The 15,934-nt window shown below is 35.3% G+C and overlaps 1 protein-coding gene across 3 annotated transcripts in view; it reads right to left on the bottom strand.

Annotated features, from left to right (window-relative positions):
- Dnah12 (dynein axonemal heavy chain 12) overlaps nucleotides 1–15,934 on the bottom strand; it is a 167,218-nt gene that overhangs the window by 57,590 nt on the left and 93,694 nt on the right. For all 3 annotated transcript variants that reach the window (XM_070018739.1, XM_070018740.1, XM_070018738.1), the window contains 10 exons: nucleotides 15,187–15,320; nucleotides 14,280–14,442; nucleotides 13,041–13,121; nucleotides 12,511–12,687; nucleotides 11,301–11,432; nucleotides 9,046–9,135; nucleotides 8,269–8,409; nucleotides 4,565–4,806; nucleotides 2,164–2,311; nucleotides 1,726–1,871 (listed from right to left, as the gene is read on the bottom strand). In XM_070018739.1, coding sequence (XP_069874840.1) covers nucleotides 1,726–1,871; nucleotides 2,164–2,311; nucleotides 4,565–4,806; nucleotides 8,269–8,409; nucleotides 9,046–9,135; nucleotides 11,301–11,432; nucleotides 12,511–12,687; nucleotides 13,041–13,121; nucleotides 14,280–14,442; nucleotides 15,187–15,320 — 1,454 coding nt within the window. The remainder of the gene's footprint in view (nucleotides 1–1,725; nucleotides 1,872–2,163; nucleotides 2,312–4,564; nucleotides 4,807–8,268; nucleotides 8,410–9,045; nucleotides 9,136–11,300; nucleotides 11,433–12,510; nucleotides 12,688–13,040; nucleotides 13,122–14,279; nucleotides 14,443–15,186; nucleotides 15,321–15,934) is intronic.

Below are 15,934 nucleotides of genomic sequence, written 5' to 3' on the forward strand. Positions count from 1 at the left end.
CCAAGAATGAAATTAGAAGATTAATCGCATCATGGGCATTTCTTCATCCATCGCCCCAGAATCTGCTGGCCAGAACTGGCAATATTATTTACATAAAATAGTCTATTTCTAGCTTACAAAGCATATTCTCAGTTAATGAGTAGAACCACAAAGTTTCCAAGTTATGTGTGGTATATGTTTGATATTTATTTATAATTTTTCTAAGATCATATAGAAAAGACTTTCTATTTAAGAATAAATGATTCATTAGGAGAGAGGACAATCATGGTTATCAGGAAGGGTATGCAGGGCGGTGGAGAAAATGGTTAATGGGTACATAGGTGCAGTTGGATATAAGGAATAGCTTCTAATACTCAACAGCACAGAAGGAAAACTATGATTGACAATTAATTGTGTGTTTTAAAATCTTCTCCTAGTGGGGAATATTTTAAATGTCCCTAGTTAAAAAAAAAAAAGGATGAATGTTTAAGATTACGTATATACTAATTACCCTGGTCTGATCATTACACATACCCATATAGCAGAATATTACACTTTAGCCTATAAATCTGTACAATTATTATGTTTCAATTAAGTATTTTTAAATGTATAAAGAAGACAGGATGTAACATTTCAGGCATTTAAAATATGATATGCTTTCCTCTTCCTCAATGATGACTCTGACTGTCCAAGGTTCCTTTTGCATTTGATATAGTATATTTTCTTTATTACAGCCCCAGAGATGGTGAGAAAGCTGTCCTACCTGACTTCATCTTTCCCAGAATCATCTTCTATTTCAAGAACTTCTCAGGTAAAAATACCATTCTTCATTAGCTACAAAAAAGCTTTTAAATCAACTACTCCAAAAGAACTACATTCTTTGAGTTTCTTTCCTGTCTCAAGACAAAACTAGGTATCTGGTTCTTTTCCTTCTCAGTTCAGATTGTGTTGAAATCCTACCTAGAGTAGGATTACATCTGCCCTGTGGGCTGTATAAGGTCTGTCAAATCACTTGGTCTGGTCACATTAAGGCAACTGCAGGTGGGACTTAAATTCAATAAAACTAGTGGATTTTTTTCATAGCCACATAAATTTATATTAAGTAAATCATAATAACATAAATTTGAGGGACAAGCAAGCAACATCCATTATGGGATAAACTACACCCTTATGGACAGACACTTGTGCTTCTCCTCTGCTGCCCATTGCCCACCTGCCTGTACTGTACTCAGAAAACAGACAATGCCAGGCAGGCTGGGACTATTGTATACATTGCAAAAGTGTTAATACAGCGTGGTGAGACTAGAGCAATCTAGTGATAATGACATGAAAGATAATGAGAAGTTTCCTGGCAAGAGATGACTGTCTGCTTGCTGCAGATGGCTGATGATATAATTGATTTGGGTTCTTGATTTGTTCTTGATTTGGGTTGCAGGGGTGTATATATTTTAGGAATTTACCAAATGGTATATTTACATTTTGTGGGTTTTTTTAATGACATGCAGGTTTTACTATGAAAGGGAAAAGATAAATACTGATCTTTAGTCAATGATATGCATGGTGAAGTATAAGGGGAGAAATACATGCCTGAATATTATACTAAAATGCATTAATGTGATAAAACAGCAAATACAATATAATGCTAACTGCGGAATCTAGCAAGTGGCACATGGAGACTAGTATTTATTGTCATAATATATGTTTGAAAACTTTAAACTAAAATATTAAAAGCGTGTTGTTGCTTACCATCGCCTAGCATTATTAACAATCACTCCATTATCCACAGAGAAGGTGTCTGTTGGTAATCCAGCAATATTCCAGGCTCTAATGTTTACCGGATCACCCAGGGTTTTACTCAATGAGAATTCCTCTGAACATGGGATTTTTTTATCCTGTAAGAAATAAACAAGAGTCTGTTGTTTCCTCTCAATTTGCTAAGTAAAATACTTTACAATTAAAATTTACATTTAACCATCATTAGGTATAGGGTACTAACTCTGAGGATCAGAAAAAAACTGAAGTAAAAATTGAATATAGAACCATTTTACTGGTCAAGGAGAAAACAAAGAAAAGGAAAATATTTACATTTGCTTCTTCCTTTCTCTGTCCATATTATCTCTCTAGATATCCCAAAATACACTTTAAATGTTCTGAAACAAAATTTTCTAAATATAAAGCTAGTACCTTGCACATCATGCTCCAATCCTCTGTACATATTTGTCGAAAGCCAGAGGTGAAAGCACCAAGATAGGCTATTACTCCTGCTGATACTAAGACATCACCAGTTAAATTTTCATATGTTATTTGAAGGTCTTGTGCAGCTTGAGACCATCTGGGAAACAAACCAAAGACAAAACAGATTCTCAATAGGGAATCACAGAAGACAGTAACTGAAGGCACAAGGACCTTCTACTCCTCTTTTTTTTAATCACAAAAAAAGACAAACTATTGAGTACTTGCATATCTGTCAGATGAGGAAGATGAAGTTAGGGTTCTTCTATTTCTAATATGCTATAATTTACCACTATATTATATGAATGACAATCTACCTTGCGCTACTAAAGTATTAGGTATTTTTTACAGAACTTGGTCCTTTAGAATAAGCAAAAGCAAACAAAGCACCAGCATTCTGGCCTAGTAATTGTCTTTAGTATAATTTGATTTTGTAATTCTGTTGTTTTGGTATTTTTAGACTGTAAAATATAGAAGCACATTACGAAAAGTTATATTTAAGCAGTACAGAGAAGTTGAGACACTATCAGATTTATATTTTTTCCATTCAGTGAATTCCTTATAATAAAATGTTAATTCCCAAACCATATAACCTCCACTACAAATTATTGTCAAAGACCTATTACCCTATTATATTTATTGAATTGAAAAAATAAGATTAACAAATAAAATAACTGGCTATCTAATTCAAGAAAATAAATTAAAGCTAACTGGCTTTTTCAATCAAGCCAGTTACAACTTTTATGAAATAAATTGTAACCAACTTTTTGAAGCTGGGCACCTGTGGGCTCATGCCTCTAATCCTAGCTACTCTGGAAGTTGAGATCTGTGGATTATGGTTTGAAACCAGCCTGGGCACAAAAGTCTGTGGGACTTTGGGGCATTTACCCAAATGTTTACAAACAAGACCACACTAAAGCTACCAGCACGACTATGTTTATTGAAGCATTATTTACCATAGCTAAGATATGGAACCAACCCAGATGCCCCTCAGTAGATGAATGGATCAAGAAAATGTGGTATATATATACACAATGGAATTCTATGCCTCCATCAGAAAGAATGACATTGCCCCATTTGTTAGGAAATGGAAAAACTTGGAAAAAATTATATTAAGTGAAGTAAGCCAGGCCCAAAGAAACATAGGTCCCATGGTTTCCCTTATTTGCAATATCTAGTATATGTATGAGTCAAGCAGAAAAGGTCAGATAATGTGATGTTAGGAAAATGAGCCCTCAGATATATATTTTAATGTTTTTTTTCTTTCATGCATTTGTTTCTAATGCATTTATAAGATTATTTCTTTGTTGCTTTGTATGTCTCTCCCCCACAGTATAACCCTTGCTTTCACTATATTTGATGTCAGTATAACTTGTGGAGGAGATGGGGAAAAACAAGTCGTTTAAGGATACAGGTGGACCTGTTGCAACAATGAGAAGTACAAGTTGTCATGTCAAAAACGAGCTTTACAACGTTGGTGCGGGGAGGGGGGGAGGGGAGGAGAATTGGGTGGGGGGGTGGGGGGGAGGCTTGGAAGGGATGTGAAGGGTAAACAAAGGAGGAGGCTGCAATGCTTGATAAGAAACGTACGCATTATCCTGCCCATGTAATTGTAACCCCTCTGTACAGTATGTTCACACACATACACACACACACACACACACACACACACACAAAGTCTGTGGGAATAACCACTCAGGAACAGCATCCAGGCCCTTAGTTCAAGCCCCAGGAATTCCCCCTCCCCTAAAAAAAACCTTATACATAAAATTGGAAAGAAAATGTATAACAACCACAAACTATTCAGATTATTAACATTTGCTTCTCATTTTTCCCTTTTTCTTTTTTTTTTTTTGTGGTGTTTCTGGGGCTTGCACTCAGGGTCTGACTCTTTTTGCTCTACCACTTGAACCACAGCTCCTCTCACGACTTTCCTGCCCAGGCTGACTGTGAGCAGTGATCCTCAGTACATAGGATTAAAGAGTGATCCAGTGTTGTCCTATATTTCTCCTACTTCAAAGCAAGTTATAAAGACTGTCCTCCATTGAGGGGCATGTACTTCTTGTTGACAATAAGAAGGGAGAAGTGGTATAATGAATTGCTTTGGGTTTTAGTAAAGCACCCTGCACAGTACAAAATAGGAATAAATAGTCCATCATCCTTAAAAAAAAAAAAAAAAAAAAAAAGTCCTCAACATAGTCCTCTTTGGAGAGGCTTAGCCAAGTGCCCTGTAGAATTTCCCATTTTGTCAACCAGCCATTGTAAAGTCGGAAGCAATCATAATAAATCTGAAAGAGGTCACAAATTCAAGCCTGACTTTCTTCTATCTTGTTAAAATGAGTAGAAATCTGACCTTGTTTTTTCTCCACCCAGGCCTCCAATTAGTTGTGATGCTCTCTCAAGTTTCTTAGCACAGAGTTCCACCTGATCTTCTAAAGCAGCCTTTTCTTCAGTTTTCTCAATAAACACCTTTTGTAAATTTTCTAAATGATGTTCTACTTCTGCCAGTTCTGCTCTCTTCTGATTCAAAAGCTCCATTGTCTCAGCTAAAGATTTCTGAGCTTCTGTTAAACGAGCTTTCTTAGGAGCCACAACCTTTGTGAAAAAAAATATGTGCAGATGTGATGTATACTCTGTAAAATTGAAACACTTTAATTCCTTTACAGACATTATGATTTTAAATGCACTATTACAATCACACATAATAAACATTTGCCTTAAATATTTACTTTTTCATGCAAAGTAAAAAAACACCCATATATTAATCATCAGGATTAGAAAACTGTCACCCACAAAACAAATTAACAAATGTCACAATATATAACAAAAAGTACCTCTACAGCAAAATGTCTTCAAATAATGAGAAACTGCCTCTCAATTGAGAAAGAGAAAGACATGTAGTTTTGTTTCTATATTAGTGTCTAAAATACATAAATGTTCTGGGCTTGGTGTTTTTCATTTCCTGCCTACATCTGTGATCTTTCCAGTTAGCCCAAGGCACATACCTGCCTTGAAGTGTATTAAGACTGATAATAAAAATACAAAGAAGGAAAATCTTCACATTCCATTTCACAAAATTAAATTTTTCTCATCAAATTTTCAAAAACACCTTTTATTCAGAGTAAAAAGGATTTTCTAAAGTTACTATTTTGAAGTACTTAGTAGAGCATCAAGAGTGAGGTTTGGCTAATTTGTTTGTTGAATAGGCCATAAACCACTGATGCAAAGAATATAGAAGATGACCAAGTGTGTCCATTAGAGAATAATCCTAATGCTTTTGGGACATCACCATGAAATTAAGCTTAAGACAAGAAGAAAGGAGGAAAAAAAAGAAGAAAGGAGGAGAAGGAGGAAGACAAGGAGGAGGAGGAGGAGGAAGACGAGGAGGAGGAGGAGGAAGACGAGGAGGAGGAAGGAGGAAGGAGGAAGAAGGAAGAAATGTATCAGACAATTGTCCTCTCCTCTGGTCTGAAATCCTGAAGGAAGAATGTGTTAAATAAGTAGAAGGCAATGTAGAGTAGGGAGATAGGAAAATACCTGGATACTTTGGCTTCTGTTTTGTAAAATGGAGCCCGAATCCATTTATCCTGTGGGACATGTGATAATGAGTTAAACTAAGAGACAGTAGTCTTGCCATGAGACTACTGTGTGGAAAGACAAGATATTTCATGGAAGGACATCCCAGATAAAATTAGTTTTATTTCTTTGACTGTTTATGCAGATCTACTCCCCTAAAACTAAAAATCAAAATCTCTACCTTTATAAGCACATGTTGTGTCTCATTGAGGAATACTTTCCCAATTGCTATGACCTGGGCATCCTATGAACTTATTCTATACACATTCTATCATGTATTTTCTATTTAACTTACATTTCTTTCCTGGGTAAAACCATAAAAGGCCTGTGTTTTACTTGTCTTTTACTAGGCAACTTTATAAAATGGTTTTAATCGTTCTCTACTGTCCAGGAGTTTGGGCCCAGAAAATAAATACTCATAAAAGATTCTCATAGCTGGGCGCCGGTGGCTCATACCTGTAATCCTAGCTACTGAAGAGGCTGAGATCTGAGGATCACAGTTCAAAGCCAGCCTGGGCAGAAAAGTCCGTGAGACTCTTATCTCCAACTAACCACTAGAAAACCAGAAGTGGTACTGTGGCTCAAGTGGTAGAGTGCACGCCTTGAGCTAAAGAGCACAAGAATAGCGCCCAAGCCCAGAGTTCAAACCCCATGACCAACAAACAAACAAACAAATAAATAAATAATTCCTCTATCCGGGCCTATCATTTCTTCAGTGGATCTTTCCATGCTGTGCTTCTGAACCTACTGGATTCTATATTTCACTCACATAAAGTATATCGTTCAAGCCATATGCAGTGTGGCTTACATCTGTAATCCCAGTTACTCAGTAAGAGAAGACTGAGAGAGTCTCAGTTCCAGACATGTTCAGACAAAAAGCTAGCAAGATTCCATCTCAAAAAAATAAAGTGAACTGTGGTCTCAGCTATGCAGGACACTTTGGGTAGCAGGATTGTGTTCTGAAGCTGGGCTTGCACAAGAATTTGAAACCCTATCTAAAAATGACTAAAGAAAAAAAAAAAAGATTAGAAGTGTGACTGAAGTGCCTAAGAAGTACAATGCCCTGAGTTGAAACCCCAAGAGCAAATAAATAAATGAATAAACTAACACATAAAACATAAATAAATGCATAAATAAAGTGTATAATCTAATGGATTTGTTTTAGGTTTTTTTGTTTTGTTTGTCATAGGGCTTGAACTCAGGGCCTGGGCACTATCCCTGAGCTCTTTTGCTCAAGGCTAGCACTCTACCACTCTGAGCCACAGCTCCACTTCCAGTTTTGAGTGATTAGTTGGAGATAAGAGTCTCACAAGAACTTTTCTGCCCTGACTGGCTTAGAACCTCAATCCTCAAATCTTGGCCTCCTGAGTAGCTAGGATTATAGGCATGAGCCACTGGTGCCCTGCTCCAGTGATTTTATTATATTCACAATTTGCAATCATCAGCACAATTAGAACATTTTTATTACTCAACAAATCATCTAACCATTATTAGTCATCTCTTATTTCTACTCTTCTATGCCTCTCTCTCTCTGTCTCTCTGTCTCTCTCTGTTTCTCTTCCCCTAACATCCTGGGCCAGAGATAATCACTTATCTCCTTTCTGTTTCTATATATTTGTTTCTTGGGGTGCATTTTGTTCCTCCTTTCAAATTAATTATATATGCTTTGACCAACATCTCCTCTAACCTTCTCTTTCCCTAACTTCTCAAGGCTTTGATAACTACTCCATATATTCAAAAAATTAAAATCAGCATGTCAAAAAGATACCTATACACCCACAATAACAGAATTAACCTAAGTATCCATCAATGAGTGATAAGATTATTTAAAATATAGTACTTATACACAATGAAATGCTATTCACCCACAAAAACAATTAAGTCATGTCATTATGACAAATAAATCACCTTGGAGAACATTATGGGAAGTGAAAGAAGACAAGAATTAAAAGACAAATATTACATGATCTCCCTCATAAGTAGAACCAAAAACTAAAGGTCATTTTTTCTCTCTCCCCTCTCTCTTCTATTTTTTGTACTCAGAATTGAGACCATGGCCTCATATATGCAAGTACTCTATCACTGAGCAGTAAATCTAGCTCTTCTCTATTTCATTTTAAAATTTCAAACAGAGTCTTGCTAAATTTCCTAAACTGGCCTTGAATTTGTAATCCTCCTATTTCATGCTTCTAAGTAGCTGGGTATATAGGGATGTACAACCACAACCTAACCTGAGACTTTTTTTTTAATTGTGCTTGTAGTGCTTGTAGTGGGGCTTGACTTAAGGACCTTCCTTGGCTTTTTTGCTCAAGGCTGGAACTCTATCACTTGAGCCATATCTCCACTTCCTTGAGTCAATTATTTATTTCTGTTCTCTCAACAAATTCTACTTTATCCTTGCTTCAGGAGCAAAAGAGAAATATAGACCTAATGTATGGGAATATTTAAGTAGAAAAATTAAGGTGCTAATCTTCAAAATACCTTTGCAACTCGGTCATATACTTCCATGGCCATGATCCATTTACATAGACCCTCAGCTGCAGAAGAGGCTTTGGCAACTTTAGGAGGGTCAAATTCAGGGTTCGTCAAGTACTCACTACGAATCTTCTGCATAACACTTACCTATACAATAAAGATTTAGATTTTAAATTTCAGCATATACAGCAATAATCATAAAATAAAAAATAATACATAAAATCATTTGGATACAAAAGTTACATTGTTTTCAAAAACCAAAATCATTATTTTGGGATATTTTAAAGTAAACATAATTGAAGCAGAAATATAAGTAATTTGTAAGAAAATACACAAGATATTTCTTCCAAAAATACTAAGGTTTTTGAGGATTGATAAAACAAATGAAAGCAAGATAAAAGTACAACTAGCATTAATAAAGTTTTGAGAGGAAAATGATACTTTTAAATCTTACATAAATATATGTATAAAATTTCCTAATAAACTGAATTGTATGTTACAAGATAGAACTCTTTCAACTTGATAATACTGATTATAACAACTTCCTAATACCTTTGTAATCATCTAAAAGTGTGCTTTTATACATTATTGAAGTTTATAATATTGTCATTAATAAATGAAATATATCTTTATTATATTAATCCCCCAAAAGGACTATCTCTTTATATTCTATAAGATATCCTAACTCTAGGAAATGGAAACAAAAAAAAGATATCCCACAATTTTAAAGATTTTATACATCTTGGTAAAGTCACACTAAGAGAAAAAGTCCAAGTAACTCACGGGAATGTTGTCCTTGTCATATTCTCTCAAATCTCTTAAAAAATTCATATCCCCCAGAAGTTTTTTGCTAGGTCCCCAGTAATCAAGTATCTATAAGTGAAATTTACAGAAACTTATTAGATGTATAATCAAAAATCCTCAATGTAAATTTTTTCTTCTTAAAGTTTATGACATACTATCTACAAAAACTATTTATATACTTTCAAAAAAATTATAAATCTTTTTGGAAACTGACTCTACTCCCTGAGAACATTTTAAATATATGACACAATTTAAATAGGGTCATGAATTCATAAATCTAATGAGATTTATTTTATTAAGAATTTTTAATAAAAAATTAAGCATCAAAAGGAAAATGTGTGATTATTTCTTTTGAAAATGTAAGAAAAGCTGCTAACATAGACACCATTACAATTTCATGTAAGCAAAGGAAGGGGTGATATTGTCCAAAAAAAGAAATATACTCATTACCCAACTTATAAAATGGTAGCCCTTCTGTACAACATCTTCATAATAACAATAAAATTATATTTAAGAAAAAATAAAATACATGATTGTTTCCACGTGTGGTGACACATACTTGCAATCCTAGCACTTAAGAAGATATATTAAGTTTGAAGCCAGTCTTTCAAGCTCCGGGCCAGCCTGAATTACTTAGTGAAACCCTGCCTCAACAATCAAAAACAAAAACAAATAAAAAGCACAATTTTATTTGTTCTAGTTTTGTTTTCCTTTATTTTTTGACTCTTTCATCAAATAAGAAAAGCACATATTTTTCTTAATGACAAACTGCTCACCTATCTAGTGAAATAAGAAGAAATAATACATTGTTCGGCCAGTTACAGAGCAAAGCTACTTAGAAAATGCTGTTTAATAACAAGTTTAATATTATTTTCCCACTTCCAGAGATTTATCTGGGGGGGGAGAGTGTGTGTATAAATGAGAATAATTTGAACAATTTCATAACTTTTAAAAAAATTATCTCAACAAAGGAAAGAAAAAAAATCCCAATTTTCCAATTTGGAAGTCCAAATCCAATTATTACAAAACTCTGAAAACAAGTCTGATAACTATTGAAAAAATATATTTTTCAGAAGGATAATTCTGTATAGACTACATGTCTTTAGCAGAGCATTTTTCACTTTTTCTTTTTTAAATTTTAGTTGTTTGATATGCAAATATTTTTGTATGCAGATAATAAATTTTGTTCTTTTAAAAGAGAAAAATTTGTTAACTCAATTTAGGATGGGCACTATGTCCTCCTTTATAAGGTATATATCCTTAAATGACAATTATAATAACAACTAAAATTTTGAGTTTATTGTTCATGAGCCTTTGCTCAAAGAGCCAGATATGTATTAACAAATCTAATACTCACATTAGCATTGTGAAGGAGCTATGATTATCCTCTTAATAGAGAACCCATCTAATTAAAGCACCTGTGCAAAAGCACACTGTTAATGGGGTCATGATTTTGAATAAAACATTCTGGATCCAGAGCACAAGACTCTGTGTGTGTGTGTGTGTGTGTGTGTGTGTGTGTGTGTGTGTGTGTTTCAACTCCAGGCGTGTGTGTGTGTGTGTGTGTGTGTGTATGTGTGTGTGTGTTTCAACTCCAGGCCTTTAGATCTTCCTTGGCTTTTTCACTCATGCAGACACTCTACCACTTGAGCCATCCCTCTGTTTCCAGATAATTGGAAATAAGAGAATCATGGATTTGTCTGCTCAGATGACTTCAAACCACAGTTCTCAAATCTTAGCCTCCTGAGAGCACAAGATTTTAAACAATTTCACAATACTGCTTTCTTAACTAAGTAGAACTTTTTGAAAGCTCAAGAACAACATTTATGGATTATGTGTCACATTCTCAAGGATCTTAGCTACAAAGTACAGAACTTTTTTGAAAGCTCAGAAACAACACCTACATGTGACACCTGGATTTTAGCTACAAAGTACAAGTATCTCAGTTCGGATGTTTTTTTTTATCTCACCATGTCTGTGGTCCTACATGGATGGGAAAGGAGAGAGAATATAGAAGCAACTGGAACCACATTTTTATAATACTCTACTACCTATACATATGTAATGTGGTAGATTTTGTTGTCATTGTTTACAGAAAATTCTGAATCTGTTCAATTAGAAAAATAGTGTTTCTTCCTCAGCTTGAGTATGTTTAATATGTAATTTAATAATAGTTGCTACAAACAAGTTCTGTATTTTCATAAGCATAATTTAAATATGTGTCCAGTTATTACCTTGCCTCCAGTTCCTGAAGGATCTGTAATTCTTTCTGGTTTTATATCTTTCATGACACAAACAGCAGCCATAACTAGTTTAACACCAGATGGAGGATTCTTCATTGATTTTACAATTGTAATATCACCTGGCTAAATCAAAAGAAAACAAGACATCTTCAGAAGAGTTTATTTTTTTAAGTAACAAGAGTTCTAAAAGTAATGTTGGAGAATAAAAAGTATCCCTTTTAATTAGAAACTGTAATGTTTTCTTTGCATTGTTAATTTCTCAAAAGGTATATTTTATCATGACTGATATGATAGGCTCACTTATTACTCATTTCAGTACTTTATTGATATTTCTTACAATGGTACAGATGCTGAAAAGCTAACAACTTAGCTTTCCTACACTAACAACTCGGGGTGGGAATTAGTTTACATGATCAGATCACTTGAGTGGTACTAGAATTTGGACAGTATATGGAAAAAGTGTTAGGGTGCAAGGCTTCCATTTTGCTTATATGGATTCTAGTAGAGGCAGTGTGGCTCTGTAGGATGGCTTCTCAGAGGGAAAGCTTCTCTGGTGCACAATTTCTGCAACTGGACTAGGTGGCAAAGTTTGCATTTCCTATCGACTCAGTCTAGGATCTACTTCCTTTGGGGTGAAGATAGATGATACTGGTGGTTTGAACTCAGGGCCTCATGTTTGCTAGGCTGCTGCTCAATCATTCAAGCTATGCCTCCAGCCCTGCTTTTTGCTGCTTATTTTGGAGATGGAATCTAGCAAACTTTTCTGTCCAAGTTGACATCAAACTGCTATCGTCTAGATTTCAGCCTTCTGAGTAGCTAAGAGTACAGGCATGAGCCACTGGTACCTAGTTTAAGACTTATTTCTGTATCTCTTCCAATAATCCTGTAATCCATTTATAAATTTTCTAGTTTGCAATATCAGAGTCAACTCTGTTCTGAATTGAACCTTAACTCATACAATAAAGTATTGTATACCAGGAAGGGTAGAAGCAACAGCCTTTCAATGAAAAGGGAACCTAAGATTAATGAGCCAACGTGATGGAATTTGAGGTCTTCAAGAGTCTTGTCTTACCTGGACAAGTTTCATTTGACAAAAACAATATGCTACCACACACTGAAATAGAACCACAGCTAATGAACCAGACTTGTCCATAGTTTCACGTTGTTGATGATACTCAAGATGGCTAATTCCCACACTTGCCTTAAGTGTATCCAGTGCTGACAGAGCTGCTTCCAAGGCTGGAATTGCCTCTGCGAGGTCACTTTCGCACTCATTTTTCAGAGCTTGGGCTTCCTCAGCCTTCCCACTGGCTATTTCTTCATCTAATTTCACAAACTTTCTTTTCGCTTCCACTTGTGCAGATTCTATCTCAATAACCTAAAAAAAGAAGATTGTTTTTTAAAGTTAGAACAATTCCTCAAGTAACCTATTGCTTTCTTAATCCTTGAGACAAAAAAAAATATTTGAGAATTAGGGAATCCAACAGGTAATTCTAAAGGATAGTAAGGCGTAAGATAAAATTAGAAGAAACATGAATATGTATGACCTAATGTAGAAATTGGCTTGGAACTTCCTTTCAAAAATGACAGAATTGACATGGAACACCATGAGATAGTCCATCAATAGAAAAAGTTAATGTCCTTTGGCTCTAATGACTGAAAAAATTATGACTTGATTTCAAGACTAATTTTACATACTGTAATTTTCTTTTGATATCAATGCAAACATACCTGCATCATTCGTGCATTTTCAATTCTAGCCTCTTCCAACTTTGGCTGTAACTCAACAAGCTCCAATTTCATTTCACCAACCTAAACAGACAGTTTGACATTAAATGTCCATTGTTACCGTAGATACTGGAATAACACATAAAGAATTAGGGCAGAAAACTCAACTTTTTTCCCAATTTTGTGCATGATAAAACCAAGAGAGTAAATCCAGCTTTTTTCCCCCACACAAACTTTTCTCTTCCTTGAAACAGTATGTAGTATATCTCACTGCAGTAGAAAATGCCAGGGTCACGAAAGAAATGCAACCAGAAAAGAAAGCAGCAGCTCAAGTGTTCCCACTATACCATGTACACAGTATACAATGCAAAAATGAACAAGAAAGCCTCTCTTACTTATATGGAACTAACTCTAACAATGGCAAGGTACTAATGGTTCATGCCAATAATCCTAGCTACTGAGGAGGCTAAGATGAAAAGAATCATAGTTTGAGGCCAACACAAGCAAAAAATTTTCTGAGATCTCATTTCAACCAATAACCTGATGCAATGGCTCACTTGTAATCCCAGCTGTGTAGGAGGCTGAGATCAGGAGAGTCACAAATCTGGGCTAGACTATGTAAAAAAAATGTCCATGCATCCTCATGTCAGAAAAAAAAAAGCTGAGGGTGGGCAGCATGCACCTGTCATTGCATATATAGTACGTGTGTAAATAAAATAATCATGGTCCAGGCTGGCCTGGACAGAAAAAAAGAAAGAAACTTGTCTCAAAAATAACCAATGTTGCTTGGCAATAGTATTCATACCTGTAATGCTATCTGCTCAGGAGGATTAAAGTTCAAAGCCAGATTGAACAGAAAAGACTTTTATCTCCAAATTACCAACAAGTGGCTCAAGTAGTAGAGCACCAGTACTAAGCAAGAAAGCCCAGTAAGAGCTCAAGTCCCTGGGTTCAAGCCCCAGTATCAGCACAAATATTTTTTTTAAATAAAATAACCAGAGCAATGAAAGCAAGTGCAAAACCCTGAGTTCAAACTTGAGTACTGCCAAAAAATTTTTTTAATAATCCCAAACTAAATGTTGTATTTATCAGTTGTTACAATAAAAATCATCAGACTTCTTACATTTTTCCAAATGCCCTCAAAATTATTTTTTAAAATCATAAAAAGTATGTCTGAGTCTCTGTGTTATAGGCAACTTAACAAATTTCTCTAAAACATTTTGAGCAATTCATTCAATTTACCTGAGACTCGGCAAAGGCTAATTTGTCAAGTCCAGTTACATATCGTTGTTTTGCTCCCATGACAGCTTGCCGCTTCTTAGTCAAAAGTTGTCGAAATGAGCCAATTAGTTCAAGATAAGAAGTAGCAGTAACATAGTTATGTCGACCTAACTCTTCCAAGAACCTAAAGGAGAGGTAGGTAGCGCCTTATGATAAGTAGGGGAAAGCAACACAGCATTAACACAACCTTTAAGAACAAATGTTACATTTTATATATTTATTTTTATTTATATGTTTCTACACATAATCATATTCTAATTTCCTGCCAAAAAATATCAAGTAAAAATGATCAACTTAAAAGTACAAATCAATGAAGATGTATATAAAAGATGAACTACAGCAAAAAAAAAAAAAGATACAGGCTCTATTTTTACATGTTTAATAAGTCACAAGGAGCTAAGCTTGTAAAGGATCCAAGCCTGTAACGTATACACTCAGAGTTGGAAAGAGGGCTACAGATAGAACTGTGAGCATGTGTCATTCCTCATACAAATACGTTACGTGTTGGTTGAATGGCATAAAGCCACAAGTGCAAGACTACTATACATCTACATAGGGAAAATGATATCTCAGAGAAATTCTGCAGGCTGTAGCACATTGCCTTCAAACTCCTGCTTCCAGTAACTTTTGAGATCCAGGAGTATTTTATCTTGAGTTTGTGGAATATCCTGGATCTTTATAATAAAGGTTTCCTTTTGTTAAACCTGGACAAAGCAGCTTTCTATTACTTGAAGCTGGAGGATGTTAATAATTAAATGATAAGAAATTTTTCAAAAACATAATAAAATGTTAAACCTCTGGACTTTAAAAGACGAGATGCTTTAAAATACAAGGCATTCATGTTATTTCAAAATTGATTACTACTAACCTGTCTGAAAGATTCATTACAGAGGTATGAAAGTGTTTACAGACTGGAACTATCTCACGTCGCTCAACTTCAGTAAGCTCCAATGTTTCTAAGAATTTTACAGCTACAAGTTCAAGAGCATCTTCAGGCCATGGCTAAAAATAAGAAAAATAAAGGTTATAAAATTTCTGGGAAAGAGGGGCTGGGAAGATGGCTCAGTGGTAGAGCGCTTGCCTTGAGCTGAAGAGCTGAGGGACAGTGCCCAGGCCCAGAGTTCAGGCCCCATGACCAGACCCAAAAAAAAAAAAAAATTCTGGGAAAGAGCAACGGAAGGAGTGACACTGTCCAAAAAGAAATTTACTTATTACCTGACTAATGTAATTGTAACCCCTCTGTTGATCACCTTTGTAATAACAATTTTTTAAAAATTAAAGAAATTCAAGATGAGGGGCTGGGAAGGTGGCTCAGTGGTAGAGCACTTGCCTTGCATGCCTGAGGCCCTGGGTTCGATTCCTCAGCACCCCATAAGCAAAAAGAAAAAAGCCAGAAGTGGTGCTATGGCTCAAGTGGTAGAGTGCTAGCCTTGAGCTGAAGAGCTGAGGGACAGCGCCCAGGCCCAGAGTTCAGGCCCCACGACTGGACCCCCCCCCAAAAAAAGAAATTCAAGATGAGTAGCCCCAATTCAAATGTACAAATTAAATGTCTTCCTATGCGAAAAGAGGTTGGAGTCAAGAAAATTAGGACTTAAATAAGGAAAACAGGATTAGAA

This window comes from Dipodomys merriami, unplaced genomic scaffold, assembly GCF_024711535.1.
Source record: "Dipodomys merriami isolate MVZ:Mamm:240054 unplaced genomic scaffold, mDipMer1.0.p SCAF_13, whole genome shotgun sequence".
NCBI lineage: Eukaryota > Metazoa > Chordata > Mammalia > Rodentia > Heteromyidae > Dipodomys > Dipodomys merriami.